Genomic DNA, 27,539 nt, shown 5'->3' on the forward strand with positions numbered 1-27,539 from the left:
CCCCACACTTTACTTCTCCACAGTTATTCAGTACTTTCAAGACACACCAGCACAGTGGAATTAAGAGAGATACATATATTTCAAGCAACAATGAATAGACTTTGGAAGCTTCTAACGAGGTTTAGTCATGGCAATGATGTCAGGTCAGCCCGAAATAATGACCTTGAACAGCAGCCAAAGGTGGCTGAGCATGAAAATGATGTAGAGTCGGCCCGAAATAATGACCTTGAACAGCGGGCAAAGTTGGCTGAGCATGAAAATGATGTAGAGTCGGCCCGAAATAATGACCTTGAACAGCGGGCAAAGTTGGCTGAGCATGAAAATGATGTAGAGTCGGCCCGAAATAATGACCTTGAACAGCGGCTAAAGGTGGCTGAGTATGAAAATGATGTCATGACGGCCCGAAATAATGACCTTGAACAGCGGCTAAAGGTGGCTGAGAATGACAATGATGTCATGTCGGCCCGAAATAATGACCTTGAACAGCGGCTAAAGGTGGTTGAGCATGACAATGATGTCATGTTGGTCGAAATGAAAGACCTTGAACAGCGGCTAAAGGTGGTTGAGCATGACAAGGATGTCATGTTGTTCCAAATGAAAGACCTTAAGCAGCAGCAGCTAAAGGTGAATGATGACAAGCTTGATGAGAAACATGAGATTTGTCCTGAAGGGAACCCCTTGCCGGCTCCAGCTGCTGAGACTCAGACCAGAAGTTGGTGGTTTCGCTGTGCCAAAGGTCTACTGAAAGCAGGAGTGGTTGTTGGCACCGTTGTCGTTGGACTGGGATTAGTGACAATTTTATTCTGCGAGTATGAATGCTAAGAGCAGAACAACGTATGGTGATTAGCACAAAGATAACATGTTGTGAGTGTGATGCCCACCAATATGTTGTCACATGTGTGTTATGTATTTTTGTTTTCATCCACAGCCAATATGTTTTATGGTGAGCATACTTGTTTATTCCAGCAATAGTTTTATAAGTGACTAACCTAGTGGGAACAATGATGTTGCCACTAAAGCCACTAGAAGGCACTGTACTCCAGAGAAAGCTAGCACGACGTGAAGAGCGAAGCAGGATGTGAAATCCTTCTTTTCGAGTGACTAAGCGTTCAGGAGACAACTGCAAGGCTAATAATGTTTAGCATTTTAAGACAATCCTAATGTTATAGATTCTGTTATCCTTCATGTTCGAGAACATTTAATGTGCATGTACTGTACCGAAAATAATGTTTATTTTCGTTGTTTAGTGCTGTATGGAATTGGTGTCCGTCTGCGCTACATGTGCATTTGAGCTAGCACAAAGATAACATGTTGTGAGTGTGATGCCCACCAATGTCACATGTGTGTGTCCCAAAGGAAGACAGAGATCAATACATGGTAACGTGGTTTGTGTCCTGTCTGAGGTGCAGGAAACAGTTGAAGCGTTACCCAGACTGAGAAGTGAGTCCCAGGTCATGAGAGTAAAACTGAAGAGACGATTGTTTTACAGAGGTCATCAGCTGTTCCAGACTGTCACCTGGTCTAAACTAGTGCAGGCGCTGCATAAACTCAAACACATTCATCCACAATACCATGACATAACTATCAGAGACGAGGCTGAGCTATGTGACCCAACACTTCCTGATGATGATGATGCAACAATGGATGAGAATGATTATGATGAAGCTGATTTAATGGACATTGACATGTGTGAGAAAAGTGCACTGTGTGAGGCAGAAACTGAGGCTGAAGGTGAACAGGATATTGACATGTTGTCATGTGATGGTGAACAACCAGATAAGCAGAGAGATCAGAATCAGAATCAGAATCAGAATCAGCTTTATTGGCCATGTATGCGTGCGCATACATGGAATTTGACTCCGGTTACACATTACTCTCATCGTACATACACACATATGAAATATATACAATAAACAAGAGAAATATAAGATAAACAAGGACATTTAACATCTACTCCCTGAATCTATGTCCCCCCTAAACCCTCAAACCCTGAACCCTCAAGGACTTACTGAAGTCACCTGGTAAGTGGGTGAGTGTGAGAGACTGTGAGGGCTTGAGATGGTGTAAATATGAATGGGACAGCACTTTGCTGCAACACATCACGTTACCATGAAAACGACAAAAAATATGATGTATAATTGTGGATTTATTTTATACTTTGTACTCCCTGATTTGAAAGTCTTCAGGCTCTTTCCTCAAAGGACGAGGTAACTTCATATAATCTATTTACTCATTTTTGTGAAAACAGCTTCAATGACAAAATCAAATATTTGATGAATAAAAAAATTAATATTCTCTGATTTCAAGTTTATTTTTTGTTCCATCTTTAACCCTTAATGTTTCTGAGTAAATGTAATATTCCAGGCTGAACACACGTGAGCCGTCCTCTTTGTTTACCTTTTTTTTTACGTCTCCATGCGTCCACTGGTTACCCCGTGTTTAACGTCACATTGCAATGATTTGTGGGTAATTCCCTTAGGCTAAGTCAGCATGGTGACTTACGGAAAGGGTTCATAAAGGGCTCAAGATGTCTGCCAGAGACCCCTCAAACACTTGACGATTTGACAGTGGGACATCCCTAAACCCTCACGGACTTCGCGGGAGCGCGCCTCAAAGTCCGTGAGTCCGTAAGGGGGGGACATTGGGATTTGTCCCTTTTCTTTTCCTTTTGAATTTAAATTTTTATATAAGTAGCCTATTAGACATCCTGATCCACACCAGTTGGTGGCGGTAATGCACGAATTCATTGTTTGCCAACCGCCAATAAACCTCAAACAAGAAGAAGAAGAAGAAAAGGACAATGGTCCTGCTGGTAGTCTCTCAATGCTTTATGACAGTTTGGCCTTACACCTGCAGGCACACAGCAGTGAAGCAACTCGTAACTAACAGCCATGGACGAAGTGACAGGAGCTCAGCTGATCGCCGAGTCGCTAAAGGCTCAGGTAAGAATCAGATTGTTAAGTTTATAACTTCTGATTCGAACCTGCCAGCGGTGACTGCACTAAACTGTAATAAAGTAACCACGCATGTGGGCCTATCGTATAAAAAAAATGTGTCAAAGTTCACGTGCTGCGCAGCCGAAAGTAGTTTTAAACTTTGAATGCAGAAAAGGCTGGTTTAATGGCTGCGTGCGATCGCGTCTCCTTTTAAAACTCGTGTACTTCAGTGTCTGTTTGTTGAAGAGCGTTTTCTTTCCCTGCAGAAAGTGGAGTACATGTTCGGGATAGTCGGCGTTCCTGTCATAGAAGTGGCCATGGCAGCTCAGGCTGCAGGGATCAAATATGTGGGAATGCGCAACGAACAAGCGGTAAAAAAAACACTTCTTATTGCTATTCCACTACACTGTTGTTTACCTGCATTTCACGCATAATCCTTAACAACCACCATTATATTTTAATTTAACATGCAATACATGATGTCGCACAACAGGCGTGCTATGCAGCATCTGCCATTGGATACCTCACTGGGAGGTAAGGCATTTAGTAATTGAACATAATAATGTGAGCAGCCGGTTGCATCTTACATGTTGCTCTCTCTCTTGTGGTTGTTTGTATCCAGACCAGGTTCCTGCCTGGTGGTGTCTGGACCTGGACTCATTCATGCTCTGGGCGGAATGGCCAACGCTAACATGAACTGCTGGTATAACTCAATAACATGATGCTGCTTTCATGCAGCTGACAGTGTAAACAGCTTTTAAATGGCTCCTGTTGGCCATGGTCACATTGACTTTTAAAGTGTATGTTGCCTTCGCACTTTGCTCAGGCCAGTGGTTGTTATTGGAGGCTCCTCAGATCAAAACCAGGAAACAGCAGGAGCCTTTCAGGAGTTTCCTCAGGTAATGCACGCCTTCATGCTGATTTATGTCTTCTGATGCCTCATTAAATTGACACTGTATTTCATTTGTTGCTAGGTGGAAGCATGTCGCCTGTATAGCAAGTTTTCTGCCAGACCCAGCAGCCTGGATGTCATCCCTTCAGTGATAGAGAAGGTAATACACCAGCTGCATTGTCTGATCCTTGATTGTCTTGTTTCCTTTATCACAGCAGACTAAGTAAGATATTTTGCATGGTTGGATGATATTACGTTTTATTGTGTTTGTCTGCTCGTAGGCAGTTCGCACCAGCATGTATGGGCGTCCAGGTGCGTGTTATGTGGATATTGCAGGGGACATGGTCAATGCTAAAGTGGACAGGAGCAAAGTCAGGTGTGCTAGCATTTTTAAAATTGTTTTTTTTCTGCATAGTATGACTTCTGTAATTCCAGGTGTATTGGCATTCAAAGAAGTGTGTTTTTTTTTTTCCTGCAGAGTTGTGTCCTGCTGTCCAACTCCACCTGTGAGTTTGGCTCACCACGGAGCAATCGCTGAAGCCATATCTGTCTTGAAAGCAGCTAAAAGACCCTTAGTCATCATTGGCAAAGGTAAGATCGAAAGACACATCAGCACTCTCTCTCTATTACACCGAATAAGCCTGAAACGCTACATTTCCTCCGTCACTGGTGAACCGGAGTAGTTGGAATAGATAAGTCATGATAATATGAGTATTGTTGTGCCCATCAGGAGCAGCCTATGGCCGAGCAGAAACGGCCCTGAGGGAGTTTGTGGAGATGATTGGTCTGCCATTTCTGCCCACCCCCATGGGGAAAGGGGTCCTACCTGATGATCACCCCAACTGTGTGGCTGCTGCCCGCTCGAGGTCAGCCTCCCTTTCGTTATAAAAATGTTCAGGAATCAAAAAGTGTGATTTAAAAAAAAAAAGAAAAATAAAATAAAAAAAAAAAAATAAATAATAAAATAAAATAAAATAAAAGATTTTAGCCAATATTATCATTCAATATATGACGGAAACATACTGAACCTGTTACTTCTTAAATGTAAACATGTCGCAATTATTATAATATTTAATTTAGATGTAGGGTGGTATATCTAATACTGCTAATTCTAAAGATGCACTAAATGTTTGTATTCAGAAGTTTTTGTCTGAACTCAATGTTGCCCCGCCTTCTCCTCCGTTGTTTCTTTTAGAGCTCTTCTCCAGGCTGACGTTGTGCTTCTGCTTGGAGCCAGGCTGAATTGGATGCTACATTTTGGTCTGCCACCTAGATTCAACCCCAATGTCAAGATCATCCAGGCATGTAAAGGGCCTAGCCCTGGAAATCTGTGTTGCCTGTGACACTCTGAAAAATAGCGTTACCATTTACCTATTCATTTCAGCATTGGTGTAAATACATGCAGTTTATTTATGTGTTTTTTTGCCATATCTCCTGCATTGTGTTTCACTGTCCCTGCAAATGTTGTGCCGTAATAACACAATACAATTGTGCTCTGAATACAGGTGGACCTTTGTGCTGAGGAGATGGGGAACAATGTGAGCCCTGCTGTTGCTCTCCTGGGAGACATCAACGCTGTTGTCATTCAGGTAACTTAGTCGGCACACAAACTCTCACATTTTTGATTAATCTCTCTTTTTGTGGTCTGTGTGCTTCTGCCCGATGTGCATTACAGCAATAAAAGAACCGCTCACATGGGTGTTTGTGGAAAGTAATTATGTCTTTGATTCTTTGTTTGTTCCACAGCTGGTGGAGGTCGTCCGTAAAGACGGCTGGAAATATGCCTCTGATTCAGAGTGGTGGAGCACACTGAAGGACAAAATTGTTGCCAATGCAAAAATATCAAAGGTGGGTTTAGACTCACTTTTGAAAAGCCTGAAATATGTTAAATTGGGTGGTTACTCAAACTGTTTATCGGAATGCCACATGCCGATGACAGCTATATTTAATATAGCTATGTATTCGGTCCATATAGATGTTCTGTATTGTATTATTATTTCTGCATTTTGGCCCTTTTGTCTTTCGACAGACGCTCGCTCTTCAGTCGACAGTGCCCATGAACTACTACACAGTGTTTCATCACGTTTCCCAGCTGTTGCCACATGACTGTATCATCGTCAGCGAGGGTGCAAACACTATGGACATAGGACGCACTATGTTGAACAACTACCTACCTCGACACAGGCAAGGCAGTCTTATCGAAGCAGCTCTTAAAGACACACTTCTCAATTGTGTTCACTCCAGATCAATGTTTATGTATTGAATTATTGAACTTACTTTGTGTGTTCATGCCTGTCCCCAAATGCTTTCCTGAATTTGGCTACGCCAGACAGGTACGGTATCATTGTAGGCATTTCAAAGACCCTGTCGTTTTGGGGTATTTTGTCAGAGCCCTTCCCAACAACTATGCTTAAGCAGGTGCTTTAAATATTCTTGCGTTCCACTTTGAGCCAGCACTCCCACCCTGACCTCATGTCTCCTCCATGTCTGAAGGAGACGAACAAACCTTCAGGGACAAATTGTTTAACTGTGTTTGCCTGAAGTGAGCTTTCGAGTCTGGTTAAGTTTGAATAGATTGTTGTTCGCTAATCCTGACGGTGTGCAGGTTGGATGCTGGTACATTTGGAACAATGGGAGTCGGCCTCGGCTTTGCTATAGCAGCAGCCGCTGTGGAGAGGAGCGAGCATTCAAACCAAAGGATAGTCTGTGTGGAAGGAGACAGTGCCTTTGGATTTTCTGGCATGGAAGTTGAAACCATGTGCAGGTGGGTTGGTTGCTTCCCTCTCTATACACTTTAATCCCCGACTGCTACTTAATTGCACATTTACTCTGTTTTTCTAACAGGTATAATCTACCTGTGGTCATCATTGTGGTCAATAATAATGGCATTTACAGCGGAGTGGATCCTGAGACGTGGAAAGAAATGGCAAAAATGGGAGATCTGACCTCTATGTGAGTTACACATTATTTGGCAAATGATCACAACACATTCACCATAATGGTTTGCTACATGTAATCAGCTTTGATGCAATGAAATGTATCCTAAGTCACTATGTTGCATGTCAGTGCCCCTCCTGTGACCCTCCTACCCGAGGCACGCTATGATGAGGTCATGACGGCGTTTGGAGGTCGGGGGTTCCTGGTGAGGACGGTGGAGGAGCTGCGCAGTGCTTTACAGCTCAGCCTGAGTGACTGGGAGAGACCAAGTCTCCTAAATGTGCTCATTGACCCGTCCTCCGACAGAAAACAGCAGGTAACTGTCACCTGTCAGGAATGTATCTTCTCCGTCATCCTGAGAAGTACAGGTCAAAATGGAAAAAAATCCACTGTAGTTGGAAATCCCCAGCTGTGGGAATGCCACGCCCCCTGGTGGTTGAGCATGTCATTTATGCTGCATTGTCACTTTCCTGCTTCTTAAAAAACGCTGTTGTGTCTGCTTTTCTCCAACATGGTCAATGCCCCATCCAAGGGGGTCCTTATTCACGTGGAGACATGGCACCTCCACCGGATAAATGTTGAGGGTTTCCCGTCTGTCATTACAACGGAATACCTTTAGCTTCATAATATATTTCCGTAGCTAAATCCACATGTCCAGAATTCTGTGCAGTCCCAGATTGGCCAACCTTCTGGTCCAGGACCTATAAGCTGCCCGAATCCGTGACCTATATATGCAGAATTTTTGCAGACTACCAGAGAGTCAGGATAAATGGGTCATGAACTTGGCATTGGTCATAACGACTGAGATCAAAAGTCTCGTCTGGTACCACATTTTATCGAGTTGAATTGAAAAGTAGAACAGAAAGGAGATGTCCAATGACATTGAGAGTCACAGCAGCAAAGCCAGGCGTGATTTTAAAAGCAGCAGCAACTCGGTTCATGAGTAGTGCAGAGCAAGAAACAGCTAGGTGTTTACTTGGCTCTCGTCTCATCCTTATAGGGCTGCGTGACCGACATGCCTTACTGAACAGTAATCCGCACACTCCAGGTGCACCGCAGAACTGTTGTATTCCTCTCACAATCCCTCCACCTCACACTAACCTGACCTTTCTATTTCAGAGTCCCCATAATTAGAAAGTGTGGCCCTCTGTGTTTATGTTGAATGTATCCATGCAACCCTTCGCAGACATGTTTGAAGGCTGTATTGAGGGCTGTATCCATGGTGCCGAGCTCTCTGTGACCAGGAGAAAGAATTATCACCTTGTGAGATGTGCTGCCCTCATTGTTTGCCTCCTGTTATCCATATTCAGATTTGAAGTTGAGTTTTAGGCAGTGGAGGAAGAACTGTTTATGTTGTCTGGTAAAAGTCAGTTTTGGAATGTGGAGACTAAATGGACTCAACATTGACCGCTACATATATCAGCTCTATCGTCGTAGGAGGTCTAATATAATGCTGTCTTGTCTGCAGGAGTTCCCATGGCTCACACTCTCCAACTTATAGACTGAAAGAAGGATCTGCCTCCTGCTCTGTCCAGAACATTATCAGACCAGCAGTGACTGTTTTCCTCAGTAAACTCAAACTGGGAAAATATATATAAATATTATGTGATTGTTTCCATGAAATAACAAGTACTTTTTTTTTTTTTTTAATGAATTCTTACTACACAGTAGTATTAAAATGAACAAAATAATTAATATTACAATAAAAACAAATTTACACATACACTTAACGTTGTCTTTATTTGTTCATGTAAAATCTGTGTTTGTTTCCTAATGTGATTAACATACAGTATTTAACTCTGTAACAGGATTGGGTGGAGGACAGTGGTAGCGCAGCAATGAAAGACGGTCAGCTTAACTAAAGGTTTTATTTACCCTAACTCAAAGTCTTACAACAAAACAGGAAATCTAGCTCCCTGAAGAGCCTTATCACTTTAAGTAGAAAACCAAAAACGACTTTAGCCAGGCCTCTAGACATCATAATAGTTCAAAAGAATTGCCCAGGAGACTTTGGGAGGAAGACACTGCAAGCTCCTCACTCTCAGCATGTGCGTCACAAAATGAACTCCCCGATTCTCTCATGATGAGGAGATCAGCTCCAGGTGTGTGGCTTCCCACACCTGCTCCCAATACTGTCATATGGGAGTGGGTGGAGCCACCTGACAGAAATGTAGATGCCTAAAATTACCCTTCCCCCCCCCCCCCCCCCCCTCCCCAGTCCTTTGCAGGCTCATTAAACTATTTGTATGCTGGTGAAAATGGCATTTTATGGTCGACTCAGTGCTGAAAAACACTTATTGGTCCAGATTTGTCAAATTTGCATAATGTACATGCATAAATGTACACCCTCTTATTTCACATCTCAGAACATCTTGGACAGAGGGTGACACTCTTCTGCAATATCTACATATTTTTTTGAATGAGCGCACAGTGTGAACATTTGTATTTGATTGTGTATTAGTTTATATAAAGTTGCATTCTTTTTCACAATCTCCTGCAGACTTAAATGATACATTTTTTTCCACTTGTGCAAGAGTAGTATACTGTATGTGGAATATATCATTTTCATATCACTACAGTTGAAGTGTTAATTAGCGTTGCTAGGATTTGTAGTTTTACAGGTCTCGTATCCCCCAAAGAGCCTCGATGTAAATGCAGGCACTTAACTTTGTGGCACAGACTGCTTAATAAAACCAATTTATTCTAGACTAAATGGACATCATAATGCACAGGGGGATACACGGTGTACTGCATACAATAAGATGGACTAAAAAATACATGTTAACAGATATGAAAGTTGTCTCAGGAAGCACAAAGGACACCTTCATGCAGAATCTGTTGCAGAAAAGCCGTTAGTCGTGATAAGTGTCCCTGTTAGAGGAGTGGAAACAACAAAAGACACCCCCTGCAGTAGTAGAGATCTAATATTGGCACTCGAAGCAGCTGGCGGGCTGTCTCCTGTAATTTTAGCGCACACTGAGGCAGAGCAAAGATTTAATGGGCACTGGTCAGCGTACCCTCTTGTGAGGGCGTAAAGGAGACGGAGCAGAGCGAGCAGAGAGGGAGGGGAGCACAGGGAGAGGACAGTGAGGAGAGAGAGGCAGTGTGTGAGGGCTGCTGAGGCTCAGAGATAAAGTCAGGCAACTATCTGCAGAAGCATGACTCTTCTAACACTTGGACTGTATCTGCCACTGTGGTTTTGTTATGGCCTGGCTCAATCCTCTTTTCTGGACAGCTTTGTTTCCTTCCCAGTGGGTAAGAATAGTGTCTGAGTCTCTCTCGGTGTGTGTGTGTGCGTGCGTGTGTGTGTACTGTACTGTACATACAGTACTATGCATGCACAGGTGTTGAGAGAGTTGGGTTGTAAAAGCATGGATACTAAATGCCTAGGTTTTGGATCCATTTTAGGCTCATTATCTATGTAAAATACACTTGTTTTTGTTTTCATTCGCCCATGAGGTAAACTGAAAATGCCTCTATAAATAGCAAAACCAGCTCCAGTCCTTTAGTGAGAGGCACAGGCACTTCGTATCTGTGTTCAGCTTCAACTCTGCCGGACGGGTGTCATGATTTGATAGTTTGCACCTGTTTACCTGTCCCTTATGTTGCTCCTGCATGTTCTAACCTCTTTGACTTGTCCATTTTCTACTGGGTGTGTGGGATATTTGTTGGCAACATGTCACATTATATGTACCCCAGTTAACCGCGCTTGTCAATGTGTCATAAGTTAAGTATTACTTTTCTCATTTTGATTAAGAGGCTCCACATTCAGTTGTTGCAGAGGTTAAGACAACATAAACATGACTTCCGACTGTCCTCTTCTAATTTTGACACCTGGCATCATCGCCTGTGTGACTGACTGCATGCACACCTTGCACAGCTCTCCGATCCCCGGAGCAGCAGAAGAGATTCAGCCCATGCTGTTTACTGAGTCCGCCTCCACCCCCACTGTTTCCTCCACCCCCTTCACTTTGGCGCCGCCATGCTCATGTGAGTAGAAGTCACGTGACTCTCTATTGTGGAATATCTGACTGTTGATGTGTCCTTGGGTGATATCCAAACCGCCCCACACTTACTGTCTTTGACCCCCGAATGATAAACCGTTAAAACACTCAGATGCTGGAACCTGTTTGCAGGAAGAAATGGCTGAACAAATCTCTTGCTGAGGGTTGTGAATTGTTATGTCAAGAATGAGATGGATTCTTTATCAACATCAAATATTGGAAAGATGTGATTCTGTTGACTCGCTTCTATCGAAACAGTCAAAGCTGTAAAAGAAATACAGAATTTTGTTTTCATTTTCCAGAATGAAGACATTTCAAATAACAGTGGTGAGTCAGAGCCGGGCAATGAGGACAAAGGTTCTGCCTGCGTCCGAGGCCCCCGCGGGCCCGCTGGTCCATCTGGTCCTCAGGTAGGATCCTAAACTCTTCCCAAACATCATGGTTATCACAGCATGAATAGTGTACTGTAGATCTGGCATTAGCATCTTTTACACCATTCTAACACACCTCCCACAGGTTGACTTACAGTACGTAGGATTCACTGTGAGCACTGACTGTCTCTAGTGATCCAAGGTGTTAAGAATTAGTCCTCCAAGAACACATTACCCCCATCTCCTCTTAAACTTGAGAGTTCCTGCAAAGCAGGAGATGGGGATTTCTCTGGCCCATGCAACACAGCAGCACATTAACGCTCTACATTTAGCTCAGACACAAATAGCCTTTTTCCACTGGCTGCCAGTGCCCCACACATCATTCTCAGAAAGTGTCCCAAGTGATGTCTGCCCGAAAAGGCGTACTGGGGTTGCGTAAATTCCAGGGATTACCAACACAAGCATGTGTCCATGTGTTTACTCTGTGGATGAAAGATGTCAATACATTTTGGTCCAATAGGTGCTTTACGTCCAACCTTTGTTAGGCCAGCATTTCATAAGTTGAATTTGACCATTTACTGATTTACCAAATGATTGTTAAAGCTTTGCCCGTCTCCGGCTGTTGCAGCACCAGCTGGACTGCTGCAGCGTCTCAGTTGATCAGAAGAGACCCACAAGGCACTTTTTAAATCAATAGTGGCCACTCAGCCTTTAGCTAATTGAAACTGCAGCTGCGGGCTTCTAGAAACAGACATGACTTTGTGGTGGGAAGTTGTGGACAACAAAACAAATTTAGATAGATATCTCTGAGATTTATGAGCATGTGGCATCATTTGATTGTATTTTCCTGTTTGTCAGGGTCCACCTGGATTACCTGGGATAGAAGGGCCCAAGGGAGAAAAGGTAAGCAGTTTATTTCCCCATGTTCTTGTCTCATCTCATTTATGTATCTTATAATACATTTTACAAGCTGCTAATTATTTTGTACGCTCACGTTTAACTGACTGAAAGATGCTTGATGGAAGTGTATTGAATAGCCACTGTCCTTGTCCCCTCCTCCGCATCCTGTTGTCAGGGAGAAATCGGAAGACCTGGGCAAAAGGTGAGAGTCTCCATTAATCACTCCATATTCTCCGCTAAGTGGATTTACTCAAATGTGAGATACCGTGCCTCCGCCTTCTCTCCAGCTGTAACTCAGAGTGCAGAGTACAACCTTGACAGGAGACAGCACAGATACACTGGCTGGACGCAAGGCAGGCAGATCTGCTGCTGTTTCGATGGCAGAGGGATGGTCTCCTCGCTGACAGGAAGCTTATTCCTCAATATTGACCCCTCGCAGACATTCAGCACCATGCCTCCCTGTCAGATGGCCCTCCCTTTCTATTAGAACAGAAGGAACAAGCCCACGCAGCTTTATTGCAAGCTCGGGACACAGCATTTGACCAAGGCAGGCGGAAGAGAAGTGACCTCCTTAAATGATCGGTCGCTGTGGTCGAGCAGCAAAAGCGGCCCAGTGGGAGAGCCTCACTGGCTGGTGGCCTGACTGAGCAGCTTTGCAGCACTGCGGTGCAATTTAGCTTAGTGCTCCAGCCAGGTCATAAATCATTTTATTTCCCACAAGCACGGGCTCCTGTTCTATATACAGCCCATCATTTAATTAAAGAGAGCAAAGTGACAGGGCTCGTTAAAGTCATTCTCCCTCTACATGTGCAGCAGTGTCTGATAAATACTGTAGCAAGCAGGCTGTCAGCTTATGCAGCAAATCCTGCACTTGAATTGTTTTTCTTTCTTTTCTTTTTTTGTTTTTGTTTTTACCTGCAAAGCTAACAGGCATAAGAGGCCCTGGTTTCGTAATCAGATTACCGCTTCCTCAGCTGTGGCAGCAATTGTTTTATTAGATATTTCTACGTCTGAGATCATGTGTTAAAATTGATGTCTGCTGTTAGGGTCGAACAGGTCCTCCTGGACTTCCTGGCAAACAGGGACCAGCTGGATGGCCTGGACCAAGTGGGCCCAAAGTGAGTAAGTCAGACCTCATAATGTAGATGATACAAAATATGTTCTGAGATGAGACCAGTAAGTGCCAATACAAGGTCGGGTAGATGAGTGTTAGAAATACTCTGTTATGTAACAACTTTTTCGATATGAATGCTTAATTGAAATTGTACAAAAGAATCTGGGATTCAAAGCCTGCACAGTATTTCTTCTTTGGGCTGTGGGTAATATTGTGTCAAAATAAATAAAGCAAATCCACATTTGTCTTATATCTAATGTTTTTCCGTGCATCAGGGTGAGAAAGGTGACCCGGGGCTGATGGGTTTGCCTGGAGCCAGAGGACCTATTGGGCCACGGGTATGAGATACATATGCACTACACTGATCTGGCATGGTCTCACCTTCACACGGATTCTTTTTCATCCTGGATATTTTGTGTCTTTAATTCTAGGGTTTACCCGGGTATAAAGGTGAAAAGGTATGAAACCGTTTGTTATTATCATTCAGTAGAAAATGCAATTAGATATATTGATTAATCTTAACATCTAATCATTAACATCATCTGCTCCATCAGGGTTCTCGAGGAGATCGCGGTGAAAGTGGAGTGAAAGGCGAAAAGGTAGGAAGATTTAATCAGTCGCAGGGGTCATTTGGAATGAATGAAGCAGCACTATGGTGCATACAGTATATGCTGTACATGATCAAAGTTATATTATGCTTTACTGTTCTTTATCCGCAGGGTGCGATGGGTTTCCCAGGAATGCTTGGACAGAAAGTGAGAAACACATTGAAACAAAGAAGGAGTTTTGAATTTGCTCCGCAGAATTACAACTTTCCAAATACGACCAAAATGTATATTGAGTTGATGTGATTTGGTGTGCAGGGGGAAATGGGTCCAAAGGGAGAACCTGGGATCTCAGGAAACAGAGGACCCACTGGCCGACCAGGGAAGAGAGGCAAGCAGGTGAGGAGTTGGTGGACATGTCAGCGATATATGGAGTTATATACTCACGCATGTATTGAGAACAGAAGATTTTTGTTACTTGTGTGTTAATCATTTCTCTTCAAAATGTAATTGATGGCCATGCAAAAAATACTTTTCTATGCTCAAAATGTCCTATTGCACATTCAGGATTAATATTAGTATATTAGTATTAGTTTCAACCTTTTGATTTTTAAACCTTTTTCTAAAGAAACCGACCGCCTTGTGCATTGTTTTGATTGTGTTTCAGGGAGGTAAAGGAGACACAGGCAGTGTTGGTCCTATGGGACCTGCAGGCCCACAGGGAACTCCAGGCCACCCTGGTCCTCCTGGTTCACCTGCCACAGGTGAGAACCTTTTCCATTTTCCAACAGATTTAAAAACTCTTGACTGCATTGATTTAAAAGCTGACTTTTTGTTCAATCAAGGCATACATTTACATACGTCCACTTTTGGTATTTGGCTCTGCACTTTCTCTGAGAGTGAGTGAAAAGCTGTGCTCCCAGTGGGAGGAGTAGCTGACAAATGAAGCAGACTTTAGACCAGTGTAAGAGGTAACACTGGTAGTCTTACATAGCAGCAGAGAAACCTTATCTCCTGAGGTGAAACAAGATGCTGTCTTCATGACATCATGTGGCTAAAATGGAGCCACAGATGGCGAGCCTCCTTGCAGTTTTCCAAATAATATGTCACCAGATGATTAATGTGACATTTGCTTGTTTGATCAGGTCTATTAGTGAATTAGGTTGATTGGTTTTGCTTCTTGATAAAGGAATCAAAGATACTACATTTCATGACATATGGTATTTATATCATCCCCTTCACTTTAGTTAGTTTAGTATATTTTTTCTCCTCTCTTCATATGTTTAGGACTATTCATGGTTGGAACAAAGGGTGGGCGTGGTCCACCAGGGCCTGCTGGAAAGTGTAGCTGTGGCTCTCTCAGTAATTCTCCATTTGATGATTACCCTTCCAGAGGAAACTATCCCAAAGTATCAGCGGTGAGGAATTAAGTCTTGTCGGATGCAAAAAGTTATGTACAGTATTTTTTTGATGTACCGAATCATTTGACACATCGCTGACAAAACTCAAACTTGAATCACAGTTAAAACGTATAGGCTATACTGTATGTATGTAACATCTAAGTCAATGTTATTTTTACTTGGGTTTCAATAACTTTTGAGTTGATTATTCAAAGACAAAGAGTTTAGAAAGAGAAAAGTATGCCTATTGGAGATAGTGATATTGAGACAAGCTGAGATACAAAATTTGAATGCTCAATATCTCAAAATTGCACCCAACCATATAATTCGAAATACACTAAGTATTGAAAACATGACAGTACATTTCTTCACCTTGCCTTTCATTCAGATATTCGTTGTCAGCAATGAGGAAGAACTGGAGAGCCTTCACACAGATAATGCTCTTGCATTCCGCAAAGACCAGAGATCGCTCTATTTCAAAGATATTGATGGCTGGCTGCCAATCCAGGTATCAGTGCATGCAGCGAAATCTGATTATTTCATCTGGTTTTACACACGGCGACTTTTCAAGCACTTTTTTTTCCATTTTGTTCAACTTTTTTAAACTTTGCAAAAGACTTTTCCATTCCAGTTGACTCCGTTCCAGTCCATGGAAAACGCACCTGACGATGAGGGTTACTGCGGTGACGGGATTGTGCAGATTTCCACTGGGGAGGAGTGTGACGACAGAAACAGAGTCGTCACTGACGGCTGCGTCAGTAAGTCAAGCGTCCACGTTAGGTGGTCTAAAAGAGCTCCTTGGTTGTGCTCTGCTGTGCACATATAACATCACCCCCCCCCCCCCCCCCCCCCCCCACCTCTCTGCTGTCTCCCCTTACCACAGAGTGTAAACACGCCTACTGTGGAGACGGTTACCGCTATGAGGGGGCTGAGGAGTGTGATGGAAAGGACTTTGGATACCAGACATGTAATTCATATCTCCCAGGGTAAGCACAGTATACAACTATATCTAGACAACAATGAGAAGTCTTTTGTTGATATGTTAAACTGACCGGAACCTTGTTTCTCATGTTCTTTGCAGGTCATATGGTCACCTCAAGTGCACACCATACTGTGTTATTGACTCCACAAACTGCAAGTACTTCACTTGAGGCGGAAGCTGGACAGTGCAGCGGGATCCTCTGTGTGATATTTGGAAGATTTTTATGCAAAAAAAAAAAAGAACAATAATGCTCCAAGCAAGAGACTCTGAAGGTAGAGGCAGCCAATGATTCTATGATGAAAGAAAAAAACAAAACATATATATATATATATATATATATACTATATACTATATACTATATATAACTCCTCTGTATTGCTGCTGGAGTGCCAAGTAGCTCCCCGGAGTTGTAGTCGGTCAGTGGAGGTGACAACTTTCACCCACACATAGGAAATGCACAGGACAACTGCACTCAGTCTTAACAAGCAGGACTTAAGACTGGCCTCCTCACCATGAATCAGCCTCTGGATGCAACAGTTGTGTGACAGCCATGCAGAGACTTAATTAAGTGCCAGTGGGAGATGTTGCAGAGGAGCAGTAGCCGGGCCAGAGAGGCGTATTAATCTTGACCCAGATACTGTTGAGAAAGAGAGGCAGTAGGACATCCAGAGCCATGGCCTCAGGTATTCTAATGCAGCATCAATGGCAGCATTTGCATGAGGCTGGGATTACTGAGACTATGACCACAGCTGTCACTATCCAAGCATGTAACCCCTCACCTTACTTATTATTGCCACGACAAGGCTCGTAATGTGTCGTCTCAATATCACAACAAGAATTTCAGTTAGCAAGTAGTAGTAAAAGCTCAATGTGTGTGTAGAATGGAGATAGAGGTGCATGGACTATGCACTTGTAATATTTCAGTGAGACTGTTACACCAGGAGACCGACTTGGCCTGATCAGCTTGTGGTGGTACTGTGCTTGACAGGGTCATTCAGTCTGGACAAGGTTTCATAAATCCAAAAAAACTTCTCAGGAACCAACAGGTAATGTAGCTCCACACAGCACCTTTCACAGGCACCCCCCACACCACTCTCTTTGTAAATGATACGGCAGTGACTGTACGCTGAAGCACACAGATAACTTGAGTTTCCTCCCTGTGATTCTGTGAGAAATGAAATATACTGTATATGAAGGCTTGAAACTGTTATGTTCTTAATTTTCTCACTGCACAGGGAAGGCTGGGATAGTCTGCACCTGCTAAAGGGGGAGGAATTTCAATTCCAGTCTGTTAGGTCATCATTACTGTATTTACTCTAATACCTCTTTATTCAGTCTTTCTGTCTTACAGTATATACAACAACAGAGAAACTTAACAGTATACTTAACAGTGTAGATGTAGTCTGCTGTGTGTTTGGCACTAATGGTGAAAATGACTTTGCCGATATAAGCTGACCTTTTCCATAAGCTACTGTATGAGTCGCTGTGCCAAGGGAGACCTGTTCTCAGCCATACTGAGATGGAGCCAGGTGTTATAACGTGATTCTTCTGTAAAAAGAAAGATAAAGACTGTTCTCTATATTGTCTCCGCATGCTTGTGATACAGTGCTAATGGGTGTGAAACACTTCCGCTTTTGTTTTGTAAACCATGGCATCTTAAGAAATATCAGTCTTGCTCTGCCCAGAGTGTAGCTAAGTACTGTATGTATGACACAGCTTATATGATAGTGATGAACTGTGCCTTGCACAAATCTGAAATACCTTTTGTAAACTATGGTGAATGTTCTGTCTGTGGCCTGTGCTGCTGTGCTATATCCTGCACTGTGTATGCACAACAATGCTGAAACATAACATGCATGTGGTAACGTACTGTAAGGCTTTATGAAATATAGTATGCGCTGTGACGGATAGTGTCAGTTCATTTTGTTTCATTGCTCAGATATGATTTATACAGTAGCTGTGGATACTTTAAAAAATAAATCAAACAGGAATCTAAATCCTTCAAACATGTCGGTCTGCTTTACACACATGAATCTTTAAACTTATGTCAGGGTTTTTTTTTTTCCAGCAGCTCTGCTTCCTGTGCATTGTGAGCAAGTGTCGACAGTGATTGGATGCTGTGCAAAAAGCCAATGTTCTTTCAGAGCACTCACTGTAAAAAAACAAAACAACCAACAACAAAAAGCAGACAAAGCAGATATCTATCAAGTGCAAAAGAGATGCTGTCAGCGGCTCCTTGCAAAGTGCTGCATTAGACGAGATAGCTAACAGACCGCCCAGTGAACTCTCGCTGTTTTCTCAGACATGGCAATGGGTTTTACAGCTTTTTATTCTGTCTCGATGAAGCCCCCTTTAGAGCGGAGTCTGTGCCTGGAGATGAGGCACAGTGATACAGGTTGGGCATGGGCAACCAGCCAGTGTTGCAACAGAGATGTTTGAGGTTGGACACGACCACATAACTCTATTAGCATGCCATATTTCTTTTCTAAATCGCATCAGGGCAATTTGTCTGCTGAGATGCCCAAGTAAAAGCTTACCTTGGTTGATTTGTCCCATCATGTGCATTCCCCTGACCAGACCAATCAGATTTGTACCACAGATGTCTCTGTACAGCACTAAATGTCGCTGGAGATGCTGTGGCCGACCTCATTCGACTGCTCTGTAATGAAAAGATCTGCTGTGCTCACAGACGAATCCAACAATTGGAGTTTACTATTTGTGGAGATTGGGAACCTTAAACAGTTCTCTTACAAATTCATTTATTAACTACCAGCTGTTTGTTTTCAAGATTTGATTGGTTTTCCCTCTCTCTCTCAAAGACGCTGGTCATGGAGTTAAGTTCTATTTTGAGCTGTCTCAAGGTGAAGTGAAATCAAACACTTTCCTCAACAAAAGGACTTATTTTAGTGCAGGTTGGGTGGTGTAGCATTGCAGCTGTGGCAGAAGGGGCGATGCAAATGAGGCCATGGGGACAGGAAACAGTGAGGCGCCCAGCTGTTGGCCTAAGGCAAGTGAAAATCCCTGACCTATAAGCAGGAATGGCTGGCATGCAGGGTGCTGTGGTCCTGGCAGAGGACGCACTACTGATCCACGTGCAAAACTCTCACAGCAAAGTATGCAAAGGTGTTATTTGAGCTCAGGGCCACTGTTGTTTAGACAAACACCTGTGCAGATTTACCATCTATTGCTTATTCTCTTATATACTCGTTGATTTGTTTGATTAACAAGCAAAATACAGAAAATTGAGGGTCAATTATACACTCTATTTGATTTCAGTTTCACCAGGAGAAGCACAATAAATAGGGAACCTCCACAAGGCTTCCTTGATAGGGTCACAAAGACAAAAGGATGAAGGATTAACAGAGCAGTGTTAAGGTGCTATCAAAGGAAAGCAGTGTTTCGCCAGGTAAATGAAACAGCAACGTGGGGGATCAGGCACTGAGAGGGACGTGGCAGACCTGAAGCACGCCGAGACATTTCTCTTCTGTGAATGAAACATTACCTCTGGACTATCTGATGAAGAAATCTGAGACCTCATATTTGACTACGACAGGACTGGACACACACACACCAAGACAACTTCATTATTTATTATGTAAAAATCAAATACCATCTTATATACAGTCATAGAAAACCAAATCAAACATTCGCAATATCACCATGGAAAAACATTGAGGTTTATTTGCCACAAGAAATCAGCCCATCTGTGATGTAAACCTATACTGCAAATGACTTACTTCAAGAATTACTGTATGCATTCCTGAAAACAAAAGAAAAGTTAGAATACAATTAAAAATACTATGTGGTACAGTATGTCTTAGTAAAAAGAAGCCCTATGAGGATGGTCCTGCTTTGTTTGAATGGTTCATTGACATGGACAAACTTTAACCTGGCTGGGAGGTTGAAGTCTTACCACTCATTTTTTAATTATTAAAATAAACTATGAAGCAGGGCTGGTAACAACACTCGTTATATGCAGAACAGTGCATGGACGAGATGAAGTAGACCAGCTGAATGTTACTGTTCATTATCAGTACCGAGATGAAGGAGAAGCAATGTATTTGAACTTTTCATCGATCCACTTTAGGATTCTTCAACAACTCGGTTACTTCAAGTCCTTGGCCTATATTCACTCTCCATTGGCACCAATGTTACTTAATACATAAAACCATGCAAGCAATAAACATGCTCTATGGATACAAATGCCCTTACATTCCCACCAGAGCTGGACCGCAATGACATCAATGTGAACTTTATAACTTAGGACACAATAGACTGTGAAAATGCATTCTATGCATAGGTTTGTGCAGAGGATGTCCACAAACGTATTCAGCAGTTGTCAGTACTTCAAACAGCGACACTGTATCACTTTATTCTTGTGTGTTGCGGTACTCAAAGGCTAAAGCCAGTCACATGACAGCTTCTTTTGGTCCCACGGAAAGTCTCCAGAGCGATAGCTCGTAATATTTTAGTGATGTAAAACAATACACTGTCAACCTGCAGGGTTTGTTTTGACATTTCAGGAAAGAAAAACAAAAAAAAAAGTGATCATAATGCCATAGCTTTCAATGGTCAGTGCAAAAACTAACTTTCTACATAATACATTAAAAGTTAGCCCAGTTTGCTATCCCATCACATACTTAAGGCATATATATATATATTGGGCATTGGCACAATCTGACATTGTTTTTGTCAAACAAGTGCTTAATGTTAGTCGCAAGTATCACCCGGTTTCATGAATCCAAGACAATCTTGATTAGAAAATGTCTTTGCATTCTCATCAGTTGAAGGGAAATCACACATGATCTTCCAGGGACAGTTACTAGAGTACTTGTGGTTATGTACCTGTACATAACAAGCCACAATACAGCCACACAATGTGCACCAGAAACAAATGTCAGCATGAATCATTATGGTTGGAGTCTCTTCAACAAACCATAAATGTCTCCATTGTTATTGCTTGTTCCTAAATACAGACATTAATACCTTCCTCAAACCTAGAGCCTCCACTGCTAACACCTCACACTGACACGGGACATGCTCACACTATTTTGTACACAAAGATGCATCCGGCACCATCCTTCAGCAGTCGGGTTCTGTCCTTCCTTTGAATGCGGCGCCTCTCTCTGTTCCGAGTTTCACACCACTTCATCGGACTCCAGGTTGTATTCTTCATACAGGGCATCTAGGATGGCCAGATGCTTCTCCATGGCGGGCAGGTACACTCCCAGGTCCCTGTGCATGCCGCGGGTGAAGCCGCCCTTCAGCTCGTCGCCCTCTCTCGACACTAAGGCAGCGGCGAAACTTCGATAAGACGGTGCAGCTCTCAGCGCCAACTGGGGAAATAGGAAACATTTGATAGTCACACATTCCAAGAACAGATGAAGCATTGGTGTGAGAGATACCTACAGCGAAAACGCCTCGCACGACCCATCCGTGGTACTGTCGGAGGCTCTTTCCATAGGCATTGTCTGGGGGAGAGAATAGACAGAACGTGATGGATCTTGAACGTGCGTCGAGTTGTATCTTTTTTTCATCGTAGAGATCGGACTCACTTAGTGCACCCTGGATGTCTTGTTCTCCCGCATTGACCTCTGACAGGAACTCCTTGAGGAACTTCAGGCCTCGTCCGAGCCACAGCAGAGCCTCGGTGGCTGAGTTACGCACCCGAGCAACATCGGTCTGCACTTCATACAGCACGATGGACTGTAGCGTGGGGAAGCTGTCGGGCTCCGACATCAGCTTCTGATGAATTTTCTACAGGGTTTAAAAGACGTTGATATGGTGACAAGAGCTGGAGTCATCATTCTGACTCTGATCAGACAAAATGATAAAGGACTCTATTAGAACAGCTCAATAAGTTACAGTACTTAATCTAATGTACACTGACAGAACAAGAATACCAGTACTGAGATTTTGGTTTTCACTTATTATAGTAAATCTGTGTTGACATTATACTGTAGTGGGTGCTTAAGTACTAATGTTGATTAATCCTGTTTGTCACACTACATGTAGATGTAAAGCCACTTTTGAAGAGCTACGCCTTCATTTCTTTTGTTGAACAGTGAAATCTGCTTTAAGACAACCTCTCAATGACATGAACACATACCTTGATATTTCCAACAAAATCCATTTTAACTGGTGCAAACACTGTGGGGCCCAGCTTGTCTGAGAAGAGAAAACCCATGAGCATTCACTTGTTGCTTATGAAAGAAAGGATTCTTAGTTTCATGTCATCTTATTAGGACTACAGTGTTTTAAGCAATGCTAAAGAGGGAAGAAAACCCTGTGTAACAATGTTCAGAAGACAATTTCACCTTTTGACTCAGATTTAATGGGAAAATAGTAACGGCTTGTGACACAGTAGAAGACCTACGTGCCAATTCTGAGGGCATGCTGCGTGGAGTCTGGGTCAAGATTTGTCATTCATTTGGGCTGAAAATGTTTGTGCACAGCTAGACGTGAGCAAAAGTTGACATCACTTTAGATATATATTTAGTCACTAACAGAGATTTCCAATGTTTTACATTTAAAGGGGACCTTTATAAAAGCCCTACTGTTCATAATAAAAACATAATGCTCTGGTATCCTGGCCATCTTACATGTGAACAAATTCAACGTTGATGCTTATCTGCAAACCTCTCGTACCACCAGGTCATTCTGGATGACCCAAAATCATTCTCCAACCTCCCCTCCTCATTATTGGGCCACATCTGATGTAGCTCGGAAAAAGGTTTTTTTTCAACCCGCCTGACAATTTCCTCCAAAATTGGCAAAACAAGAAATGTTTTTAAAGTCTTTGTCCTCGTTTGTGTCGTTACCGTGACCGGCCACCTTTATCTACGTGTAGATGTGTAGTGCACACAGACTACGACACAGGAACAAGTATGAGCCAACAATAAACTTAAGATAGACTGTGAGGCAACAAAGAATAAAGAAAACCAATGAAAGGTGCAGAGGGAAATAATGAGGGCATGAAAGAAAAGGCTGGCGATTATTAACCCAAGACAGAAAGCTGTCACCTTATTAAGTACAATTAAGACAATGTAAATGACAGAGCATGCAGAAATTACAAGAGAAATTGTATGAAGAAGTTTTCCTTATGAAAGCTATAAAAGGGTGAAATGAGCACAGGTGCAGCATGAGAAAGAGGCAAAGAGGCAGATCAAGAGGAGAAACTGAAAGTGACCGGCCTACCTAATACAGGTACTAGTGCATAGCATGAGTCCAAAAACTCTTGTGTAGGGATACCATTGCCGTCGTCCAGTCTTATATCACTAAATCTAAAAGAGTAGAACAGATTCAAACAGGAGAATATATTAGAGGGAAGTATGCCAGTCAGTTTTATTTGATCAACTCCAACAGAAAACAATAACAGAAAAGGGTACAAATGTCAAAAACCAAGCCAGAGAAATGATCCACACAGTGCCATGCATTTCTGTGCCTGACCATAATACCTGAGACTATTCTGCTACTTTGTCTACAACTTAACAGAGTTGTTGTTCATCTTAAACCGTCTCATCGATATTAAAAAAGACCAACTCCAAAATGAACGCACTGTCACATCTTGCAGTTAAATACTGGTTAAGTGAGACAATGATTTTTTTTCCCCCCATTATAATAATGTTTAGAATTGATTATTAACACGCTAGTCCATTGTTCAGTAACACTCTTCAAGGTCTTAAAAAGAGAAAATAAAATACGTTTGAAATACAGAGTGAAACAAAAAAGCTTTACAAACCCAAATATCAGATGAGGGCCTCTCTGTGTCACGTGATCAAGAGAGAACACACTAATATAAAACACTTATAATGACATCGTGAAATGGATTCAGTCAAAATGTTCCAAAACCTGTTATATATAAATTCTGTGCAACACTTTAACACAATTAATATATTTCCACAAACTAAGTAACTGTGCAGTTTAGTCAAAAGTTGCAGCAGAAGTGCAGTGCCTCCAAGACAAGAATACTACATATAGCTTGGATTGGTTAACCCTAATACTGTCATAGTAAAACACCACAGACGATCACACAGTAACGCGTGTGTCCTAAAGAATGTGACCTTCCTGAGTAGCATTTTCATACCTGTGACTCATTGTGCTGAAGAAAGTTTCCACCTGCTCGGTGTCTTCTGAATCTGGTGAATCTCTGGAGGTTTCACCTTCACGTTGAGCCTCCTCTTGGTCTGGAACAGCTTCCTGTTGGTGCTGAGGCTGAACGACGTCCGCTTCCTTGTTGTTGTTGTCGTGCTCTTCCTGACTTTGGTCCACTTTGTGCGGCTGCTCTTGTTTTGTCTCCTTTTGATCGTCCGCTTCGTTTTCCTCACCCCTCTCTGCTGGTTGTTCGTAGTGTTCAGTCCCAGAGGTATTCTGGGTAGTGTGTGAAGTAGGATCGACTCCCTCCTCGTGGACTGACCTGTTGCTGTCGGCGCCATCGACATCTGGGTGACAAGAGTAGACAAACAGCACTTGGATGACTTGCACAACGATCGACTTATTCTCCTTAACCACAGGCAGGGTACACCGACATTCATGCTCATCCATCAGTTAGTATTTCAGTAAAATTATATGAACTTCAAGAGCAGCACTACATACATGTTGTATTGTGTAGAGGTGTTGCTGTACTGACCTCTATAGGCTGAATGGTTCAGTATGTCACAGTTGGGTGTGGTAAAGTGTGACTGGTTTCAGTTGCGACTACACCCGACTGTGATTTAACATCAGGCTTCTTGAAATGCTTTTCTTTACCATCGCTTTGTTTTGGTATTTTTGCCTTAACCAAAATAACGTGATGTCAATTATGTAACAAAAAAAAAACCCTCATAAAAAACATCTCTCAAGTTCCAGTAAAGTGCTACATTACATTAAAAAAAAAATCCTATGTAATAAAAGAAATCCCTTCACCTCATAAGCACACTTAAAAATCTATTGTGTGTTTTAAATAATGTATCTTTGTATTCACAGTGAGATAGTATATGTATTACAGATAAAACAGACTTTCCCTGTATAAAGCCTGTGTTACTGCTAAGGGAAATGCAATAATGTAATTGGGGCATCCATCACTGTCTGCTCACTAAAAGGCAATAATCTATCCATGAGGTCAGATGATGTACACACAACAACCCTTTGGGATGTGTGTGTGTGTGTGTGTGTGTGTGGTCTTTCCTTTATGGAATGCAGGAATGGTTTCAGTTCAGGGAGCAAGTGAAGTGGTTTGGACACCTCACTTACTTGATGGGGAATGATGGTGTTCTGGTCTATCGGGCTCATCTGGTCTGTCGGCTCCAGAGTCAAGGCTCTGGTTGTCCTGTGCAATTACTTCTCCTGAGGTTTCAGCCAAATCTCTCCATCTGGAATCAATTTTGAGCGTGCAATGTTAATTCTAAAACTCAGAACGCACTTATTTTGAGAGTCTAGTGCAACAGAAATGCAACATTAATGATGTTTTATCGTATAAACAGAAAACATTTGAACGGGTATTTAATGTTCACCTCACTGTCCTGAGTGCTACTTAAAAAAATTTGAGAAGAAGCAGTGTAGGAAGTAAAAATACATTATGAAAGAAAACCTACTTTTCTCCAAGGTTCTGTTTTAAATGATTGACAGGTTTAATCTGTTGGAGAAGCAAGACATTAGGGAGTTATAAATATATACATATATAATTAAACAAGTAATGCTGATTTTACTAGATTATCTGATTAGACACAGGAGTGGTGACATAAATGTACCTTCTGAGGTTTGATGGTGGCTACTGGAGGAGATCCTGGTGGACTCTGCGTCGCCACATCTGAACTAAACGTGTGGTTTGCTATTTGCATGCATTCCTCTAGAGTCTTGAGGAAAGTGGTGCACGTAGACCTCACCATGTTTCCAGTGTCTATTCCTGTCTGAAAGGGACACACACACACACACACACACACATTAGCCGACACTCCCCCTAAATATCCTGACAGGCAAGTGTGTTGTTCCGCTGAAATCTATTAAAAAAACTAAATATAAAACAAAGAAAAATAAGAAGAGAAAATGTACTTGTGATAACTGCTTGCTGTCCGGTCTATAAGTATGCATAAGCACACAACAGTTGAATGTCTTGCTACCCTATACTGCAGTCTCACACCAACAGCAGCTTCTCTTATTTCATCAGCTCATCCAAACCTTAAGCTTACCTCCGCCGTGTCTCCTAGCTCATCATTCTCCTTGATCTTGTTTACTTGTTGGAGAAGAAGGTCACAGTACAACCGGAGCTCCGACATCTTAGTTTTCAATGCCTCCGTGTTCTCCTGGAGCTCTGCAATAATAACAGCAGCAGCAAACCGTTCACAACGTTTTTACAATAGAATGCTAGCTGTGTAAGGGTACTCGTAGCATTGAAATACCTTTTTCTCTTTTTGTTCGGTTGTCTGTAAGGCAGGCTTTGGCTGTTCCCAGTGCCACCAGCCATTTCTGCCTCTCTGCTGCGTTGATGGCTTTGAGGTAAAAGTACTGCTCTCCTGGTATGGTCAGGTCAACTCGTGTAGAGTCAGAGGAATGAACTAATGAAACACACACACACACATACACACACAGGGAGACATGTTTGTCAGGACTACATAAAAAAAGGGCGAGACAGTTACTCACAAACACTTTGCACAATGAAACACAGCAGACAGGACAAAGTGAGCCATACAGACCTTGGATTTCACAAACGGAAATTTTAATGCTGCCCTTGCAACCTTTCCACGCATCTTCTTGAGAGTCATAGTAAGACAAAGTTCCTCCGTCAAGCACAAACCAACGAGGTTGCCAACCTGAAAAAAATAAAATAGTAATTTATAGTCGTTTGATCATTGTTTAACGAGCATGGGTACTTCACTTTTCAATGTCGGTAATCAATTAGAAAAACTCAATAAAAAACAGCTTCATGAAGTTGTAAAGAGTTAATGTTAACCCTTACGTTAGCTAGCGTTAAGCAGTCGTTAAATCAGATTACAATGACAGATGGTGGGGAACTAACGTTATCTACAATGGCGCTACCGGTTAAAACTACTTAAATACGGTTAACTTCTAATTCGGTAAACTGCTAACTTAACGTAGCAACGTCAAACAAAAAGGTTGTTAATTTAAAGCGGTGCATAAGCGCCGACAGTTGAAGCCTCACGGTAGCTAACGTTAGCTTACCCGTCGCCTGTTAACGTTAACCAACTCAACACAAGTGAATGACGTTGTCGTGCTAGCTAGCTACCGTAAAACGAGCACTGTAACCGAAAAACGCAACGACTACAGGATTAATTTACCGCTAATATAGTTGGTCCATTTATGCAGCATTCCCTCCATTGTTTTAACTATGTGTTTCTGCCGTTCATTACTTGTTTATCACAACAAGATACGATGCACAGCTGATTGCAGCGACTCCATCGGGGACCGAGTGTGATTTGTGGAGTAACGTCCTGGGCTTTACATTCCAGCTACGTAGATAAAA

At 42.4% G+C, this 27,539-nt stretch overlaps 3 protein-coding genes across 3 annotated transcripts; 2 read left to right on the forward strand and 1 right to left on the reverse strand.

The window, feature by feature from the left end:
• Positions 1–2,778: 2,778 nt before the first annotated feature.
• hacl1 (2-hydroxyacyl-CoA lyase 1) lies at positions 2,779–8,490 on the forward strand. The gene is made up of 17 exons (XM_076109414.1): positions 2,779–2,942; positions 3,203–3,307; positions 3,430–3,470; positions 3,559–3,639; positions 3,763–3,835; positions 3,911–3,988; positions 4,110–4,204; positions 4,307–4,419; positions 4,559–4,694; positions 5,024–5,129; positions 5,334–5,417; positions 5,575–5,676; positions 5,858–6,012; positions 6,434–6,592; positions 6,673–6,780; positions 6,895–7,081; positions 8,234–8,490. The coding sequence occupies exons 1-17, from the start codon at positions 2,892–2,894 to the stop codon at positions 8,264–8,266; spliced, it is 1,707 nt and encodes a 568-aa protein (XP_075965529.1). The 5' UTR covers positions 2,779–2,891; the 3' UTR covers positions 8,267–8,490.
• Positions 8,491–9,923: 1,433 nt separating this feature from the next.
• On the forward strand, positions 9,924–16,324 carry colq (collagen-like tail subunit (single strand of homotrimer) of asymmetric acetylcholinesterase). The gene is made up of 17 exons (XM_076109337.1): positions 9,924–10,020; positions 10,646–10,755; positions 11,072–11,179; positions 11,999–12,043; positions 12,216–12,242; positions 13,087–13,158; positions 13,430–13,492; positions 13,586–13,612; positions 13,709–13,753; positions 13,874–13,909; positions 14,018–14,098; positions 14,367–14,463; positions 14,987–15,117; positions 15,488–15,607; positions 15,716–15,857; positions 15,983–16,085; positions 16,181–16,324. Exons 1-17 carry the CDS (start codon positions 9,924–9,926, stop codon positions 16,248–16,250), a joined length of 1,374 nt encoding a protein of 457 aa, XP_075965452.1. The 3' UTR covers positions 16,251–16,324.
• A 3,332-nt stretch (positions 16,325–19,656) lies between these two features.
• plekha8 (pleckstrin homology domain containing, family A (phosphoinositide binding specific) member 8) lies at positions 19,657–27,512 on the reverse strand. The gene is made up of 13 exons (XM_076108829.1): positions 27,355–27,512; positions 26,752–26,868; positions 26,458–26,613; positions 26,248–26,369; positions 25,810–25,968; positions 25,654–25,694; positions 25,313–25,431; positions 24,168–24,522; positions 23,279–23,364; positions 22,191–22,249; positions 21,637–21,838; positions 21,491–21,552; positions 19,657–21,417 (listed from the first exon to the last, which is right to left on the reverse strand). Exons 1-13 carry the CDS (start codon positions 27,392–27,394, stop codon positions 21,220–21,222), a joined length of 1,716 nt encoding a protein of 571 aa, XP_075964944.1. The 5' UTR covers positions 27,395–27,512; the 3' UTR covers positions 19,657–21,219.
• Between the last annotated feature and the right edge of the window lie 27 nt (positions 27,513–27,539).

The sequence above is a fragment of the Anarhichas minor genome, unplaced genomic scaffold (genome assembly GCF_050575085.1).
Source record: "Anarhichas minor isolate MPS153535 unplaced genomic scaffold, ASM5057508v1 ptg000041l, whole genome shotgun sequence".
NCBI lineage: Eukaryota > Metazoa > Chordata > Actinopteri > Perciformes > Anarhichadidae > Anarhichas > Anarhichas minor.

Excerpts from the sequence above, each read along its gene's own strand:
- hacl1 (XM_076109414.1), top strand. The coding sequence starts at position 2,892 with ATGGACGAAGTGACAGGAGCTCAGCTGATCGCCGAGTCGCTAAAGGCT. Across the intron at positions 2,943-3,202 it reads CCGAGTCGCTAAAGGCTCAG|AAAGTGGAGTACATGTTCGG; the intron begins GTAAGAATCAGA and ends CTTTCCCTGCAG. Across the intron at positions 4,695-5,023 it reads GTGGCTGCTGCCCGCTCGAG|AGCTCTTCTCCAGGCTGACG; the intron begins GTCAGCCTCCCT and ends TGTTTCTTTTAG.
- colq (XM_076109337.1), top strand. The coding sequence starts at position 9,924 with ATGACTCTTCTAACACTTGGACTGTATCTGCCACTGTGGTTTTGTTAT. Across the intron at positions 13,159-13,429 it reads CTGGACCAAGTGGGCCCAAA|GGTGAGAAAGGTGACCCGGG; the intron begins GTGAGTAAGTCA and ends TCCGTGCATCAG. Across the intron at positions 14,464-14,986 it reads TCCTGGTTCACCTGCCACAG|GACTATTCATGGTTGGAACA; the intron begins GTGAGAACCTTT and ends TCATATGTTTAG.
- plekha8 (XM_076108829.1), bottom strand. The coding sequence starts at position 27,394 with ATGGAGGGAATGCTGCATAAATGGACCAACTATATTAGCG. Across the intron at positions 25,432-25,653 it reads AAACAGAACCTTGGAGAAAA|ATGGAGAGATTTGGCTGAAA; the intron begins GTAGGTTTTCTT and ends AATTGATTCCAG. Across the intron at positions 22,250-23,278 it reads TGCACTAGTACCTGTATTAG|ACAAGCTGGGCCCCACAGTG; the intron begins GTAGGCCGGTCA and ends TTCTCTTCTCAG.